Source organism: Miniopterus schreibersii (genome assembly GCF_964146895.1).
Source record: "Miniopterus schreibersii genome assembly, chromosome: 15".
Lineage (NCBI taxonomy): Eukaryota > Metazoa > Chordata > Mammalia > Chiroptera > Miniopteridae > Miniopterus > Miniopterus schreibersii.
The window spans coordinates 51,665,699-51,683,774 of record NC_138115.1 but is presented as its reverse complement, the minus strand read 5'-3'; the positions used below and the strand labels follow the sequence as shown (position 1 = coordinate 51,683,774).

At 57.7% G+C, this 18,076-nt stretch overlaps 1 protein-coding gene across 4 annotated transcripts in view; it reads left to right on the top strand.

Annotated features, from left to right (window-relative positions):
- Nucleotides 1-17,838, top strand: part of POC1A (POC1 centriolar protein A) — a 39,506-nt gene extending 21,668 nt beyond the window's left edge. For all 4 annotated transcript variants that reach the window (XM_081159825.1, XM_081159826.1, XM_081159824.1 and 1 more), the window contains exons 10-11: nt 5,300-5,443; nt 17,214-17,838. In XM_081159825.1, coding sequence (XP_081015951.1) covers nt 5,300-5,443; nt 17,214-17,312 — 243 coding nt within the window. In that variant the 3' untranslated portion in view covers nt 17,313-17,838. The remainder of the gene's footprint in view (nt 1-5,299; nt 5,444-17,213) is intronic.
- Nucleotides 17,839-18,076: the final 238 nt, after the last annotated feature.

The window sequence follows — 18,076 nt, the reverse complement described above, 5'->3', positions numbered from 1 at the left end:
CTGTCAAACATGCATAACCTCCCTCCAGTCATGAAAAACATCAGACCCAGATCGAGGGACATCTGACCATATAACTGATCAGTTCTCTCCAAAGGTGTCAAGGTCAGGGCCATGGAAGGCAAGGGAAAACCAAGGAGCTGACAGATTGCTGGGAACAAAGAAGTAACTAAATGCAGTGTGAGGTCCTGGACCAGATCCTGGGACAGCAGGTTCCAAGGACATTATTACAAAAACTGGTGGGAGTCCAGTGGGGTCCTTGGTAATGGCCTTGTCCCAGTGTTGATTTCCTGGGGTCATCATGGCCCTAATGGTTATGTGAGATGTTAACACTGGGGGAACCTGGGAGAAGAGTAGATGGTAATTGTCTACTATTTTTGCAACTTTTGTGTAAGTCTAAAATTAGTTCAAAGCAGTTTAATTTTTTAAAAAAACCTACAGTCAACACATGGGCTTTGTCACAAGCCTTGATCTCCCTCGTGTGGTGGCCTCAGTCTCAGGGCGGGAAGGTAGGTGTTTCTGTCCTGAGGCAAGGAGTGGGGAACCCTGAGGTGCTCAGTGCCTAGCTGGAGTGGGCCCTTGGTCACGTTTGTGGAGCTGAACTGAGCAAGAGCTAGCCCTCCTGGAAACGGGTGGTGTTCAGCGGGGAAGCTCGTACAATGGCCCTGATCACCACGAAGGCACCCTGCACATTCATACACATTCACACACACCAGCAGCAGTAACCAAACCCACACTCATGCTCGGCTGGTTTGGAGGAACATTGGCAAGGTTGCCAAAGAATTAGAAAGTTTTAAGAAACCAGAATTCCTCTTGGATTCAGAGCTATGTTTAGAACCAGAAGTTTTCTCTCTTGTTGGACTCCAGGCTGGAACCCTAAATTATAGGGCAAAAAAGGCTGTCGTATATCTAGTCCACAAATATATGTGGGGAATACAGTACCAGCGTTCTTCTGAGCTTGGAGTTGAGAAAACAGCCGGGCCTTTTTCCACTTAAGATGCTGGAGATGAGGGTGAGCCCAAGTGAGCTCTGTCTGCTCCCTGCTCTCCTCGCTAGGGCCCGGTTGAGCAAACAGGGAGGCAGCCAGACGGGGACGCCCGTTAACTTTCCATGAGGGTGAATCGCCAGAGCCAAAGGCCTGAGGAGCAGACTGAGAAAGGTGGCTGTGAATCTCTGCACCCTTGCTTAGCAGACTGCAGTGAACAACTGGATGAAAGATTCAGTTGAAAAGACCTCATGGGTGTGTGTGTGTGTGTCCACATCTTCCTGTTCGGCACTCACCCCTACTTCGGAAACAGGGACATGCTTTGGTGGTTTAAATGGGCAGTGGCCAGTCGCATTCCCCACCTGGGTCTCTGCAAGGAGGTGGTGCCAGTGAGACAGCCCAGATCGTGGGCTTGGTCACCTCTTGTCCCCCCTCTGCCCCACACTCAGGCTGTGGACCAGTTCCTGGATGCTTTTGTCTGTTAGAGTTTGTTTCTGGAGCAGGCCAGGCAGGGGCAAGGTCTGGTGTTAGAGGTGGAAAGGCAAAGAGTAATTTCTGCCTTGAGCAGGTATTAATAATTGACTACTCACCCACTAGAGGGAGTGTTCTGTCACTTCCGCTCACGACATCTTTATGGGAAAACTCCAGCCACTCCTGCCTGCTGGCCATGTGTGTGGACCCTGAGTGGCTGAGGCCTGATGTCCATGGACTGGACAGCTGCTGCTGGGGAAATCCTGCCTGGGAACACCTGCTAACGACCAGGGAGACTGCAGCTTCAGGAACTAAAGCTCTGAAGTGTGATGCTGGCTCTCCACATTGGAGACTGTAACCCTGGACCATGGTGGACCTCACGAGCCTCCCCTTGGGTCTTCCCCATTGGTGTTGCCCTGTGAAGAGGTGGTGATTTGCACCGGGGTGCAGAGTGGCAGTGATGGGTGGTGTCAAGTGCAGTGTCATGTGATGGGCAGATAGGGCTCCCAAGGGCATTTTAGTTGTAACTGCATTTTTTGAAAGTCATGCTTAATAATATATAAATAGTAACAGTTGCCATTTTAAAAAGCGAACAAACAAACAGTCATGTAATCACCATCACTATCTAAGCATTTTGTAGTAGGGTGAATGGTGGCCCCCCCAAAGACAAGTTCACTCTTAACAAACCTGTGAATGTGACCTTATTTGGGGAAGGGGTCTTTGTCATTGTAATTAAGGATCTCAAGAGGAGGTCATCCTGGGTTCTTGGGTTGGCCCTAAGTCCAATGACAAGAGACACACAGAGAAGAGACACCTGGGAAGATAGAAGCAGAGATCAGAGTAATGCAGCCATAAGCCGAGGAATCCTGGGGCCTTTAGAAGCTGGAAGAGGCAAGAAAGAATTCTCTCTCGGTGTCAGAGGGAACGTGGCCCTACGGACACCTTAACTTCAGACTCTGAGAGAATAAATTCCAGTTGCTTTAAGCCACCAAGTGACAATTTTTTAGAGCAGTCCCAGGAAACAAATAGCATATTTCATGGTTTTTGGTGCTATTGAAAGGTAATGGCCAAGAATTTTTTAAAAATAATGAAAGGCATCAAACCACAGATCCAAGAAGCTCAGAGAAATGACAGGTAGGCTGAAGGGGAAAAAAAAGAAACCCCATACAAATTACAAAGTTCTGAAAACCAAAGGGTTAAGAAAAAACCTTGAAGACAGAAATTAAACACGTTTCGTACAGGGGATCAAATGTAAGAATTACAGAATTATTCTCACGTGAAATTACACAAGCCAGACAACACCTGAATAATATCTTCAGAGTATTCAAAGGAAAAACTGTCAATTTAGAATTCTATAGTCAGCAAAAATATCTATTAGAAATGGAAAAATAAAGACTTTTTTCAGATAAAAGCTGAGAAAATTCATTACCAGCCAACTTTCACCTTTTTTTCTCTTTTGAAGTTAAGATGTTTATGTTTCGCAAAAGTGAAAGTTGACTTGGTGCAGTCCCACGGGTGTGGGCTAATGTGATTTCAGGCGTGATAGACCTGACTGAGCCACCGGGCAAGACCCCTGCCACCCTGTGATGTTCAGCAGCACTGGCACAGTTTTCCCTTAAATGCTGCTCCTGTTATTGCACCACCGTCACTGCTCACAGGCCTGGTACGTGTGTCTTCCCACTCTTGGCCCTATCTCTGCTTTATCACTTATTTGCCAAGCTCTCAGGGAAATGCCACATCTCCAGAGGCCTGGAGTGCTGGGTAGGACGGGGCTACTGGCCCTTTGCCTTGGGAAGGTGTCATTACACGGGAATGTCCCTGTGGTGGGCTTGGCCCTTTGAAGTGGGGAGCGTTTGTGGAGGGCCTGCTCTGGTTCAGCTCTGTGCCAGGAAGGCGGTCCAGGACAGGTGGCGTGGGGGAGTGACCCAAACAGTGTCAGATTCGGGCCGGATGCAAGAGCAACTGGGCCTGTGGAGCAAAACTGCAGGTGATGTCACCTGTCGAAAGCTGCCCAGTGTCCAGGAACTGCCTGTATTTTGGGTTCAGATCCCAGCTCTGTCATGTCCTGGGTGACTTGGGCAGTTATTTACCCTTCCTGAGCCTGCTTCTCCACCTGAAAAGTGAGGTTAATAGCTGTGAAGGGCCAGTGTAAGGATGAAACGAGGGAACATGTGTACATCGCTGGCACGTAGATGACAAGTTCACAGCAGTGAGTGTCATCTTCATATGCTGGGCTGGCCATGTGTTCGGTCCATGGTGTTCGCTGGTGAGAGTGGACAGGAAGCAGAGAAGGGCCATGTCCTGGTGAAGGGAGGACAGAGCCCAGGTGGCGTGGCCAGAGGAACAGCCCCGCCTGGCTCTGAGGGCCGTGGCCATGAGGTGAAGGCCCGTCGAGGCTTCTGAAAGTCTGCCTTTTGAGATGACGCCTGGCACTCAGGTCTGAGTGCACTGATCCCCGGAGGGCGGGCGGAGCCCAGCGCTGTGGGCCGAGGTCTCACAAAGTGGCCACGGCACCGCTGCGGGCATGCCGATGGCGGACGTTGGACCCAGCCTCTCTTTTCAAGAATCCCCTCTGGCTTGAGCCTCACGTATAAGTTTTCTTAAACCACCAGGGCCTGTGTATTTCCCAGTTCAAGTCAGTGTGCTCTTGAGAGTTTGTTCAATCTGTGGGGTTAGAGCTTTCCTGGTAAGGGAAAGGCGCAGGTCGCCTCTCCCTGTGGTGCACTAGGAGTTGGCAAGCTCTGAGCCCAGGGCTGGTCTGGGTTTCGAGGGCCAAGGAGTGATGAGTGCAGGCAGGAGACAGGGAGACACACATACATGGGTGGGTGGCTGGCATTGCTTCGTCCTGCTCAAGTGTCCTGGCCTTGAGATGCAGTGGCCGGAGGAACAGGGCAGGGATGGGACAGGCCAGGTGGTCGGGAGCTCAGAGGGCTTCTGATCGGGAGGGTGTAGCTGTGAAGTGATGGAGGATGGGCTGCTGGCTTCCCGGGGCAGGGGTGAGGAAGGGTGGGTGTGAGCCTTCCCAGCACAGAGGACCCCGGAGCTGGGTGCAAGGGTGCAGAGGCAGGAAGGGAGCTTCGAGAGGAGGCACACCTGAGCAGGGCGCCTTGTCACGGGCTTGCATTTGCTTCCAAAGGTGGTGGGGAGCCCTTGAGGCCTGGCGATGCTTGGTGTGACGTGGTGGCATCTGGAATGCCCCTCAGTGAGGTCGTGGTTTAAAACCCTGAGCCCGGTGTGGCTGCCTCAGTGGGTTTCTGGGGCCAGCCAGGAGTGTGGGCCTCATTGAGCACGTCATTCCCACAGGGAACAAGTCCACCCAGGAAGGGTAGGTTCCCAGGCCAAACTGGGGCACCTGCCGGCCGTGACTGTGGGACTGGGTAGCTCTCGGAAGGTGGTGCTCCCCAGGTCAGGAGAAGCCTCCATCTGCACAGAGGGGGCATGACTTGGGGACACACATTGGACTGGAATGCGTCCCCTTATGAAATCACTTGTCCTCATTGGTGTGGTGGGGTTAGGGGGTGGCTTCTGCATTTGGAGACTGAAGGATCTTTGACAGGAACCCCAGCCCCGTCAGGAGCAGCCTGGGGCCTCCAACAGCCGGCTGAGGGCACTGTCCGTCCACCCACTCATCGCTCCAGCCCCTCCAGCCTCGTCACTCATGGCCTCTGCCCAGAAGGGGAGGCCTGGGGGAGGGTGTGCATCAGATGTGGGGGTCCCAGCATGTGGCCCTTCTCATCAACATTTGTTTTGACCTCATTTCCTCACTTGCTGGTGGTTTCCACTCGGCCCTTCCGAGGGGCTGCTCCTCGCTCAGTGTTTCCTCAAGTGCTCGATCATTGTCTTTAGCCGGAAGTGGACTTTCCCGTCCCGCCGGGCAGAGGCCGGAGCCAGGAGTCGGTGCAGAGCCAGCCGCGGGAGCCCAGCAGCGTGCCGCAGACGCTGACCAGCACGCTGGAGCACATCGTGGGCCAGTTGGACGTCCTCACCCAGGTAGGCCTCGCATGACTCCACCATTGTTCCCACTTGACTGCAGTTGGACCATTTGAAGTTGGCCAGCAGGTGCTGGATTTTTCACAAACATAATGATAATGGACCCATTTTCCAGTCCAAGTTAATGAAATGGCAGTGCCTGCCCTGGCGTCCTGGCTCTCAGAGCCGTCCGAGCCCTGGCTAAGCCACTGGATCCCAAATTACCAGGGCCATTGCCAGGTGTGCCCACCCAGTGCTGGCCCGGCCAACAGAGCTTTGAAAGAAGCACGGTCCATCCCACTCTTCTGGTGGGCGCTCTGGGGATGCGAGTCAGGGCTGGCACTGCTCCTGATCCTCAGAGCGATCTGGGTGTTTCTCTGAGGGGCCGTGGTCGTGGGCATTGCCGCCTCTGTTCGTGGTGAGCATTGAAGGAGGGGAGTCCGTGGGACCTCCCTGGGCCTGGGAGCTGTGGCGCTGACCACACTCATTGCAGGACAGAGGTGGGCCATGTTTCTGGATGCCTGAGAAGGCACATACTGAGAGAGGTGAGCAAGGTGCTAAGACTTAAAAATCCCCCTCTGACCTATCAGAGCTGCCGCGCCCGCCTCATGTTCCTCACAGCCTCCTCAAGGGGGAGACCAGGAGGTGGAATCCATTAGAACTTTGTAGGATAAAATTGAAAATTAAGTCTGAGAAGATGGTTAAAAATAGCTCCCTTGGATCCAAATGAGTAAAACACTAAAAATATCTCTTGTCACTGTTTTGGGTGTGCATGGAAGGCTTGTGTTAGCAATTGGGTATGGTAGTAACTCCGAGAAACTGGCATCACAGAATAAATGCAGGCACACCCGTGGCCATCACCCGTGGCTGGGTCTGGATGCATCGGTGGCACTTTGTCTCCCTTCACAGTGTCAGCCCCTTCACAGATCCACACGGGTAGCTTCATCTAGAGGTTCATCTGCAAACCAAGCGTCACCTGCCTGAAAGTTCAGGCCGGAAGGTTTTGCTTGGTGCCTGTGATCACAGAGCCAGCAAGCCAGGACCTGGGGTGGCGGCCAGAGGGCACACCTCCTGCCCTGGCCCTTTATGTGGGAGGGACCCCTTCTTACTCCTCTGAGGTTGCTGTCTGGACCTTCACTGGTGCCTCCACAGAGCTCCTCAGAACCCTGACCCCAGCCACACTCCATGTTCTGAGCAGCTGGGGTTGGTCTGGTCTTATGTGTCTCTAGTGGCCCTGGGGAGCAGAGGTCCTCTCTTGGGTTTCAGCCCAGTGAGCCCCCTCTGGAGAGAGCCTAGGCACACCTGCCCTCCTGGATTTGAAGGCCAAGTCTACCATTTATCACCTAGGTGACCCTGGACAGGTCGCGACGCTCCCCAGAGCCTGTTTCTTCCGTTGTCGAGTGGGACAGACAGGCCTGCTTGGTTACTTGAATGTGCTAGACCCATGTGGCTGTTTGTGAAGCCCAGCAGTGAGTCAGTGTTCTCCAGGGGGCACTGTGGCCAGGTGACCCCGCAGTGGCAGGAGTGGACATTCCACAGGCCTCTAACTACTGGACTCGAGGCCCAGGAATGCTTTTGAGCTGCCAGTGAGACCAGTGGCCTGGCAGGGCAGTGGATGAAGGAGGGAAAGGTTTCCTAACAGTGGAATTTAGGTTTGTCTTGGGGAGACATTGTTTCTCAGAACCCCTCATGGGAATTCTCAGGAGCTACTAGGGCGAGTGTGGGTGCTGCGAGTCATGTGCATGCCCCCTCTTCCTCTCGGGAGCCTGTGCTAACCCCATATCCCCTCCCCTCTGGAGAGAACACACACCTGTCCTGTGGCCACCCTGGGTCGCTGACCTGCCCAGCCTGCCCCAGCTCCTCTCTTCCTGGGAAAGTTGGCTCAACCCCAGCGGCTCACAGGGTCCAGAGGAAAGCCTGGCCAGGAGTCTGAAGCCTCAGCTGCTCTGGCTTGGCTTTGCCTCTTCCCATCTGTGGACCTGGGTATGGTTTGCGTCTCAGGTGGGGCCAGGACATGCCTGAGGTCTTCTTCCCGTGAGTCTCCTCATGTCCACTGAGGCCAGGCCCCCCTGTGCCACACATGGACATCCAGGTGGGCCCCCTGGCTGCCAGGCTGGCCTGCTTGGGGATGAGCCTTCCGTGGGTGTCTAGACAGAGGCCTGGCATTTCCCCTCGTGTTCTTATGGGGGTATCATAAAGCGGTACAGGGGTCCCCTTCACAGAAGCTGGAAGAGTAGCTGTTGAGCAAGGAGAGGCTGTTTCCACAGCTAGGCCCTGGCATGACTCACCCGTCTGGTGCCCTCACTTCCTGCAGGCTCCTGAGTGAGGGGTCCGGACGGGGTCTGGGAGCCCAGAGGCCCCGGGTCTTCCTGGAGCCCAGGGCAGAGATGTGGATGGGACCCAGGAACTGGGGGGCTACTCTGAGGGGCTTGGCCAAAGCACGCTAGGCGGTTCTGCCTCAGAAACCCACAACAGTTATTTTTGACTCGTTTCATGTCCTGCTGCAGTGGAATTCCTGCTCCAACTGTTTTCTATGGCACCGTGGCTCAGGCTGGCCACAGCTTTGCTGTGATGTCACAGGCAGGTTCTTTTGACTCACCAGGGCTGCTGGACTCCAGGTCCGGGACCGTGCAGAGTGGGGAGCAGGCGGGGGGAGTCCCCCAGCCCTGCCGGGTTGGGTTTCCGCGTTTGCATTTATTACATGTCCAGGTGGTTGTAACCCTGCTGACCTGACTCCACAAGGCTCAGGAGTTCTGCCTGTTTGCTCTAGGGAGTTGGAGAGAATGGCCCTTTTGCTTGGAGACCCCCTGACACCCTCCCCACCGTAGTCCTGGCAGTTTCCTATTTGATGGGCTACTAAGGTGGGGTGTCTAGTTCTGTGCTGGTGGGGAGGGTGGGCTGAGCTGCCTGAGCACCCTCAGGGGCTCCTGGTGTCTCTTTCCTGGGCAGATCTGCTGTTTGTGGAAACAGACTCTAGATTTTAAAACAGTGACACCGTTTCCCTGGGGGCATTCCTCCCAGGTGTACCCAGACCCAACTTGTTGGGAAGGTACAGAGTGAGTCACCCGGTGCCACCCCCCCCACCCCGTGGTCCCTGTGTAGGGTGTGTGCAGCTCCTGCCACAGGCGGGGGTGGTGGTTGCTGTTTCCACCAAGCGGCCCCTCCACATGAGTACACGTAGCCACCTGGCCTGTGCAGGCTGGCCTGGGCTTGGCTGCCCTCTCTTCATGGACGGTTGGGGCTGCCCTTGGGCCAGAGTTGAGTTCAGGACAGCCTGAGCTCCTGCCATTGGGTTTGGAGACAAGAGGCTTGTTTTTCCTCTGTTTAGGGGCTGCTTCCTGGGGGCAAGGGACTCGACACACTCTGGTCTGTGCCAGAGGCACACCTGGGCCTGACTCCAGCAATTGCAGGAGGCTGGCCCTGGCCCATCCCCAGCCCTGTCGCTTTTTTTGGCAGTTTATCCACAGGCTCCCCTGGCTTTGCAAGGTAGAGTCACTGGGGAAGCTGCGTCTTCCCAGGACTGGGCCAGGGCCAGGCTGCAGGCAGTACCCTCACTGGGCTAGCTCGTGTTTGTTTTGCATGGGGGGCTGGGCAGCAGCCCCATCTTCCATCCCTCCGCGCTTGTGACAGAAAGCACCCCTCCCGAAGAAGCTGCGATTGAAGCCCCCACCCCCCACCCAGATGGGCTTGGGATGGCTGCGGTTAACTCTGGGGCCTGGGAATGGTCACGGTCATGAGATTTCTCCTGTGAGGCCCGGCCATCCTGGAGCTGGGGGAGGGAGCAGAGCTCACTCTGGGAGGAGGGGAGCAGGGGACTCTAGGAAATTTGCTCTCTCTCTTCTGGGGACCCAAGTGCCCTCCAAGGAAGGGTCAGGCCCAGGCCACGAGGAGGGGCCTATATGAGTGTTGTAACTATGACAGGCAACCCAGATGGGCCCACGTGGCTCTGAGACGGACCACATCACAGCTGATCTTCTGTCCCCTTGGTGCCCTCCCAAATGAAGCACCACTGGAGGAGGGTTGGGGACAGCCAAGGTTGGGGACAGCTACTGTCGGGCCTGCCACCTCCCCACCCGCCGTGTAGAGGGGCTGTCTAGGCCTGGGCTGTACCCACAGGAGCTGTGCTGGATGGAGGAGAGAGAGCAAAATGAAGCTGCAAACTCAGCAGGACATGCATTTGGGAGAGTGGCCTGGGCCAGCCAGTGAGTCCAGAAAACTGGCCCGGGGAGGCCGTTTCCCACTGTGGGTCAGCAGGCGCTCGCCCGGGCAGGGGGCCTGTGAGCTCATCTCTGGGTGGTCCTATCTGTGCGGCCACAGCCTGGCTTGCCAGCTGTACCCAGGCCTTCCAGGCCTCCAAGGAGCGACCGAGCCACCCCCTCTGACTCGGGACACTTGTGTTTTATCAGGTCCTGGTAAATTAATCCCTTTATACGGATTGTCGGACAGGCCAGCCTCGGAAGAAGTGGGATGCGGAAGGTGGCCGAGGCCAAGTTTCCCACTGTGCTCAGCCCTGTTTGGACTCACCTTGGAGTCAAAGCACAGCCGAGCCTGTGGCTGAGCAGTGACTAGCGTCCTGCACCTAGGGGCCTGTCCCTGTTGGGCACTTGGCTTCCCTGGTGGCCTGCCCATGGCTGGCAAAGAGATGAGCTTGGACGCAGGCCATTGATGGCAAGGAGTGTGGCTCAGGTTCTCTTCCGTGTGGAGGTAGCGCCCCTGGGTGCCAGGAGCATCCAGTTTTCTGGGTGGTGGTGAGTGAACCCACTTTTTATAGCTTCTTCTTTGGGGTAATATGGAAAAGTCTGTGTTTATTTAAAAGGAGTTGCTATAAAGCCAAGAGGAAGGTAAATTAGCCAAAATTCCTTAATCCTGTGGCTAATCCAGCAATAGAAAATCGCGTCTCATGTGCTTCCCACAGAGCTAATCCTTGGTGGAGGTGGGGGCTGGGGCCGCGAAAACGGACGAGAAACCCTATATCCCTGAGATAATGCGAAACAGAAACTCGGACCTGTGGGCTCAAGGGACAAAAGCTCGTTTTGTGTTGTTAGCAGACGGGGCGAAGGGGGTGGTTAAAAAGACAGTTGCTGAGTCCAGAGAGATTGGGAGGAATTGCTTTAGAAACTTGGTGTTTTGTGCATCAGCTGTGTGTGATCCTGGGCCAGTTAGCGTGTCGGACGTCAGCACGGGAGGGAACCCCCGTTCCTTCCCTCAGAAGCTGAGGCCTCGGAGCCTTTAGTCCCCATCACATCAGTCCTGAGGTGCGAAGGGGAGGAACAGGGCTGCTTCCTGGACTCCCGCCCCACTGGGTGCACCCCACTTCCTGCTGAGGCCAAGAGGCTTCCTCCCTCCCCAGGCCAGCTGGCGGCCTCCTCTGGCCTGCCCCCCCTTGTCTCCCTCCCGGCTGTCCCCTCAAACCTGCCAGGTCCAAGGCCCACGTTGGGGTGGTATTCCTCACCAGCCGGGTGGGCCCATCCCAGACAAGGGCTGCCTTTTGCGTCCTGGGCTGGCTGGTGCTGGGCCTGCACGCTGTCCCCCAGTGCTCGGGGCATTAGTCCACTCGGCACTGAGCGTGCACCTACCATGCACAGAGCTGTGGCTAGAAGCAAGAGCCCAGTGGTGACCAAGAATAGACAAAACCCCTGTCCCTGCGTGGCTGGCATCCAGACAGCGTCAAAAGGCTGCTCTGGGGCTGGCCTTGGCCCCCTGTGTTGGAGACCATTAGTCTGGACACAGCTGGGGCTGAGAGGCAGAGCTTGGTGTGGGAAGGGCTGGGCTCAGACCACAGCCCCAGTCCCCAGGGAGCTGGGCTGGCTCTCTGGCCCCTAGTCACCCCTGGCATGCGGCAGTGGGCCGGCCCTGCTTGTGTGCGCGCGCACACGCACACAGTGAGAGACGGAGCTGGAGCAGGCAGGAGCCAGGCAGGCGCTGGGCCCAACAGCCCCACTCTGTTTTGATAGCTCACAAGACCCCACAGCAGAAAGAGCCCCTTTTATTGCATCTGTTTTAGATCTTGAGGATCTGAGTGAAGTCAAAACCATGCTGCAGGGGAGATTAATGCCACATTTTTCCATTTTTGCAACAAAACCAGAGGAAAGTTCGCCGTTCTGTGTGGCACAGTAGAGACGGGGGCATGGGCCAGCCTGGGATGCTTCCCTGGCCTGGCACAAGTGCCCTGGGGATACAGCTGGATGACTAGGCCCTCTCCTTGAGACCCAAGGCAACTGGGACCCTCTTTCCCCCACTAATCTGGCTCCTGTGTTGGGGGACAGGAGGCGGGGGTACCCCAGCCCCTCTGGGGGATCTGCCTGGGGGAGCACAAATCGACCACAAGCCTGGAAATGATTAAAAGGAACTTTCCGTCGCAGGAGAAGCAGCCAGACCACCACGTGCCCCAGCAGCTCAAATCCTCCCAGGCCTGGCCACAGGCTGGTTTGTTCCGGTCTCACCAAGCCCCGTCAGTGCCCAGGGCTCCCCTAAGAGCCCTGTTTCACCACAGCCCTCGTGAGGGCAAGAGCTAGGGAGCCATGTGGCCCACAGTGCACCCCTGTGCGCAGCCTGGCACAGAGCAATGCCGCATAAATGTTGGCTATTGGTGCAATATCACAGTGCTGTACGAGAGAGGCCGTGCACAGGCAAGGAGTCTGAAGCCCTGGGTCAGACAGCTTGCCCAGGTCCACTCAGCAGATTAGTGGTCAAGTTCAGATTTGAACCCAGGCTGTACAGTTCTGTAACCTGTGGTTTTACCAAACGTGACAAAGGTGGGGACTCAGAGACACTCTGACGGCATTTTCCAGGGACTCACAGCCATGTTCCACCAGTGATATGCTGGGAGACATGGTAGATTCCTGCGGGCTGGGGCTGGGACCAGGAGGACTTCTTGGGGGAGGAGGACTGGAGTAGGGCTTCAGGTAGGTGGCGTTTGGGCAGGAAGAGCATAATCACAGGCAGCACAGGCCTTGAGTGCCAAGTGAATGCCACACCATGTGAATGCCCAGGCCGTTGGACAGGACAGGGAGGGATGTGGCAGAAGCAATGTGGAGGCCCAGGAGTCTCCAGGAAGGTGGGGTGCAAGGGTGGGGACTGAGCGGGAAGCACCTGAGGCAGGAGGAGCCCAGTGAAGGTGGTGTGGAGACTCCTCAGCAGCACCCTGACGTGACTGCCTGGCCAGCCCCACACAGCAACGGGGGGTCTCGGATACGGGCCTGACCGTGATTTTGTTTTCTGCAGGGGTTCCCCCTGCTGAGCTCCTCATTCCCTGCCATCTTCTGGCCTCTGCCCAACACACTTCTTTTCATCTGAGTTTCTGCCCGTGCATGACCCTGGCGGCCCCGCCCACAGACATTTCAGCCCTCTGGCCCCGCTCCCCGTCTCGCGCCCTGTGGACACCGACACCCAGTCTCCCGGCTTCCCGCTAGGCTGCCGCCCAGGGCAGTTTCGGTTCCCCTTGCCCCGCGCCCCCAGCCCAGGCCGTGTATGCGGGGTGGCGCACGGCTGTACGGAGCCCTCTGCCTCCACTGTCAGGCTGTCTCGGCCCAGCCACCCGGTCTCCCTCTGTGCCACCTGTCTTCTCTGTTCCAAGGAGGCCCAGGAGGGAGTTCACCATAGAACCAAACTAATCTAAGGGGCCCCGGTCACTGCCAAGGGCCCTGCTCAGAGCGGGATGTGACAGAGAAGCCCTAGGTTGGGCTGGGCTGGGCTGCTCAGAGTGAGGCCAGCACCTGTAGAAGTGTTTGTAAGGAACTGGCCAGAGATCTGAGAAAAGCAGATAGAGTCGCTGGCTCGCCGTCCTCACGTTTCCCTCCTTCCTCCAAGGTGTTGCTGGCTGTCAGTGCTGGCAGAGCAGCTTCATCAGAGCCGGCCCAGACACGAGTGCTGCTGTGGCCACACGAGTGCCCGGAAGCCCACAGGAGCTAGTTTCTTGTTTGCTGCGCGTGGCGGGCACCTGAGAGACGTGTGGGAGTGGATGACGTCAGGAGGGCCCACGGGTGTCCCATGGCCCCTCAGGCTTTGTGGAAGCTGTGGCGTCAGTCTTCCCACTGTGCCAGCGCGTGGAGCACATGCAGGGAGCCCTCACAGGGGCAGTGGCGGCAGTGGCGGGGGGGAGCAGCTGCTGGAGGGGCCCTGGCTTGGAGGACGCGCCCTTGGTCTGCTCGGAAGCGCCAGTTCACTGGTGGTGGTCACAGCCGGTGGTGGGGCCAGGCAGCCCTGGTCAGTTCCCAGGCCAGGCCTCTTCTCCCAGAGCTCACCCTGGGGCCAGTGCTCTGAAAACTAGCCCCTGGCCTGTAGGACACGGTCCTCCCTGGCTCTACCTGCTCAGACCTGTGAGTCTGGCGAGGCAGTGCCAGGGGTTAGAGGCTTCCCTGCTCCTGTCCCTTTTTTGGCTCAGGGCCCTGCAGCCCCTCTTCCACCTTCCTTGTCGCCACCACACACACGTCCCTGTTCAATTGCTCCAAACCAGCCACTCTGGGCTCCTGGCACTTCTGAGTGTGCCATGTTCTTTTCTGCCTCAGGACCTTTGCATTTACTATACATTTCCCTTGACCCATCTTGTGTGGATTTTTTTTGGTGTTTTTTTTTTAACCTACCATTTTAAGTCTTGGGAAAATATTAAGATCTTGTGAACGAGGGCCTCCCAGACCACCCGTCACAGTTGGAGCTCTCCTTCCCAGGAATGCCAGCCCGGGCAGATGAGCTGCACCAGGGGCCCAGACTCCTCAGAGCTCAGTCCCTGTGAGCCAGGCTAACATCCTGCTCCCCAAACACAGAACATAAAGGGGATGAGAAAGGCCTAAAAAGAAAGCAGAAGTGAAAACTAGGGAGAGCAGCTGCAAGAAAATGCAGGACAAACCCACCTTCAGGGGAAACCAGGCCCTGAGGAAGTGGGGGTCTGGGAAACAGGCAGCTGAAGGAGAAAATGGGGACAAAAGAAAGGGCGGCCAAGCCCAGGGAGAGTGCCACAGGGCGGCTGGACAGTGAAGAGTCTACGCTGCCCGCTGAGGACCTGCCCTCGCTCCGTCACAGCCCTTCCGAGCGGGGTCCTTCTCTCAGGGAGCACCCGGCTCTGCCCTGGACCCATGCGGAGCCGGGGGGGAATCCTGGTCATGCCGCCCAAGCCTCTCAGCACCACAGGCGCCGGACTCCCTGACACACAGTCCCTGTCACACGTCAGGAGTGGAGGCTTGCCCTTGGTACTTGAAGGCAAATGGAGATACACACCCAGGCTCTGGCCCACGCAGGGCACCCGAACTGACCAGTTTGGCCATTGGTGGGTGTGGGGGACAGTATGGGAGCGGGGCTCCCCTGTTCAGGTGCCAGAGCCCCGTTGGCCCATAGCTGGCCTTTGTCTGACCCCTGGGAACTCTGTGCCCGTAGAGAAGAGAGGCCCTGAGGCAGTGAGGCTTGGGGCAGGGTCTGCTGGACCCCCTGTGTTGTATGCTCCCCCACTTGGAATCAGGACCCTGATGCCGACACGTCTGAGGACTGGCATTTGGGGCGGCTTCTTTGGGCATTGATGTGGTTCTTTGGGGGCTAAAAATAAATGGAGTTATTTTTATGCCGCACTCGGAAAGCCCTTCGGGATGTCACATGAGACGTCTTGCACACCTTGAGCTGTGAGTGAGCTGCTTGCCCTGCTCACACTGCCCCAAGGGGAGGAGATGACAATGTCTCTTCCCTAAGCAGAAACACTGGGGTCTGAATGAGACGCCCTTCGCAGCCTCTCCCAGGAGGATTTCCCTGGAGAGCTCAGGGTGGGTCATGCTGGACCCCCCGGCTCATGATCATGGTTTTGGTCCCCAATGCCTCCCCCAATCCTGTTGGGTCCCTGGGTTGGACAGTCCCTCCTCACTGCCCACCGAGGGGCCGGGTCTCAGTGGGTCACTGGCATCATGCTGGCCCCAGCCTGGGCCCTCGGCTTACCTCCAGTGTCTCCCCTCCGCCAGGCCCTGGCTGCCCCTGACCATGAGGATGATCTCAGAAATGCAGAGTAACCTGTGCTGGCCTGGCTCCTTCCCCAGCCACCCCCTCCCATGCCTGACCACCCCGTGCCCGACCCTCTCAGAAGGGCCTCGCACTCGGCCTGCACTGTTTGGAGTCTGTTCAGGCCTGTCCTGTCCTGGCATGAGGTGGGAGGACACGCCAGTTTCCTGGGAAGCTTGGTGGCATGGTGGTGGCCTGGGCACCACCAGCCGAGTCTGCCATCCCTGGGGACACCCTCCCTGGTGGAGGGAAGGCACGGTGGGCAGACTCAGAGCCCAGCGTTTCCAGGGGTCACTGTGTCCTGAGGGAGCGCTGTCCTCCGTGAAGATTCGGCCTGGGGTGGGGTTATTGAGAACAGTTGTCCAGCAGAGAGTGCAGGGTCAGGGCACGGAAATCCGAACTCGTCCTCCTCTCCCTGCCTCGCCTTCTGGTTCAGGGGGAGCCTGGTGGGCTGAACCCCTGGGTGGCGGCTGCCACCCGGCATCTTGGCAGAGTAGGCCCAGGGCAGAGGGGGCTGGAGAGGTGAAGACCAAGCACAGAGGTGACAGGACTTCCAGGAGCTCGGGCAGGAAAGGGGAGAGGCGTGAGGGTGGCCGGGGGAGGAGCTGCAGGGGTGAGGGACGGCAGACCTTTTAAAACCCGTTTGTCTATTACATGCCATGAAGCATCCCTAAAGCTCCCCAAGAAAGGGCCCCAATTGGGCCAGCCCCTTCAGTCAGGGGGGATGGGAAATAGGTGATGCTTTTCTGTTCAAAGAAACTTAACATTGTCTACCAGCTGCATTTGGGCCCCGTGGGACTAAACGGAGGCCTTGTGAGATGCGAGGCACCCCTGGTATGGACGGCAGCCCAGCACCCACTGCCTCCACGGTGGGACAGCGGGGCCCTCTGCAAATTTAGGTGGGGCAGGGAAGTAAATCAGGCTGGCTCCCCCCATGGCCTGGAGTCTGGGTCCGTTGGAAAGAGTCTGGATGAAGAATGGTTTTGGAGCTTGGCTCGCTGTGAGCTCCTCAGCAGCCAGTGGAAACTTCCAGGAATGCAGCTCTGGGCCAGCCGGGGGCTGTTTCCACCACCGCTTTCACGAGACACAGACCCCTCCGTGGCCAGCCGGCTGGCCAGCGCAGGGGGAGAGGGACTGTCTCAGCTCAGCTCTGCCTCTCAGGGTGCAGTTCACACTCCACAGCAGCAGTTTCTCAGGCCTGCCCTGCGGCCCAGGGCTCAGAGCCCAAGCAGCCGGGCCAGCTCAGTTAGCAGGGCAGCTGCCAGGAGCAGCCACCTCCACGCGTGGCTGACGTCGTGCGGGTGCTGCGAGAATTTATAGCAGCTTCAGTGGGAGGCTCCCTCCCAGGCCTCTGTTTCATTAAGTATGAAAGGACAGTTTCCTTCCACTGGACCACGGTCCAGAGCCTCGCAGAGCCCTCAGGAAAGGTGGCAAAACCTCTTGGGAAAGCCACAGACGAACGGGGAAAATTAACGGAAGGTTTTCTTACCTGACCCATTTCTGAGGCATGTGCTCAGTGGACTCGCCAGTGCTCGGGGTGGCCTGGCACACACAGGCAGCCACCCAGACCCCATGAGGGGCACAAACGGTGAGGACAGCCGTCATGGCCAGCCTGGATCGGGCTGACCGAGGGCTGGGGTGGGTGTGACAGGTGGAGCAGCCACCAGAGACGAGGGGCCAGGCTGGACCCTGGGTGGGAAGAGCCGACAGCTGGCCTTGGGGCAGTGGGCAGGGGCAGCAGAGGGGAGCTGGCTGAGGGGATCCCAGGGCAGCTGGTGGCCCCTGTGCCCTCTTACTACCGCCTGTTGTGTTCCAGACGGTCTCCATCCTGGAGCAGCGGCTGACGCTGACGGAGGACAAGCTGAAGCAGTGTCTGGACAACCAGCAGCTAATCATGCAGAGAGTGACACCATGATCGGGGAGCAGGAATCAGGAGCTCAGCTGATCTGGGGGGAGGAGGGACCGGCGGGGCTTATGCTGTGGGACTCGGGTGAATCATCGGGACTCAGCTCTGCGGGAATCACGTCCACCCGAGCCCGGCGTCCTGCCCTCCGCGCTCCCTCCTGCCACCTGGAGGCGCTCGCCTGGCGGCGGGAGGCGCGGCGCACATGCACCCCGAGCCACGTGAAGCCACTTGCTGCTGTGGAGTCTTGAGGAGCCGTGAGAGCCCAGCTCCCCCAGGAGGAGCCCCAGGCCACCTCGGGTCACTCGCCTTGCTGGGCCTTGGCCTCATTTCTGCCACGGACGACTTCCCGCCGTCGCGGCTCAGACGTGGCCTGCTCCTGATGGGCCAGCCGGGAGTCTTCTCTGACTGACGGCCCGGCGAGGCCCCTGGGATGCGGGCGCACCCAGGGACGTGCTTGCTGGCTTTGAGGTGCTTTGATTTCTTCCTCTGCGTGCACTGGGGCCAACAAATCTGAAAATTAAATGGACTTGATTGAGGTAGTCGTAGAAATGGCTTGTCCTGAGTGAGGCCTAGTCAGCCCCCACCCCCAGGCCCATACAGTGGAAATGACTGGCCACTTGGGAGGTCCCTTCTGGGATCAAGTCTGAAGCCAGGACACCTTGTTTGCAGCCATTCAGGGCGTTGGGGGAGCAAGGACAGCTGGAGCCCCTGCATACCACCCCCCTCCTGGCTGGCCCCAGCCAGCTTCCTTGGGGACCTGCAGGCACCTGCCT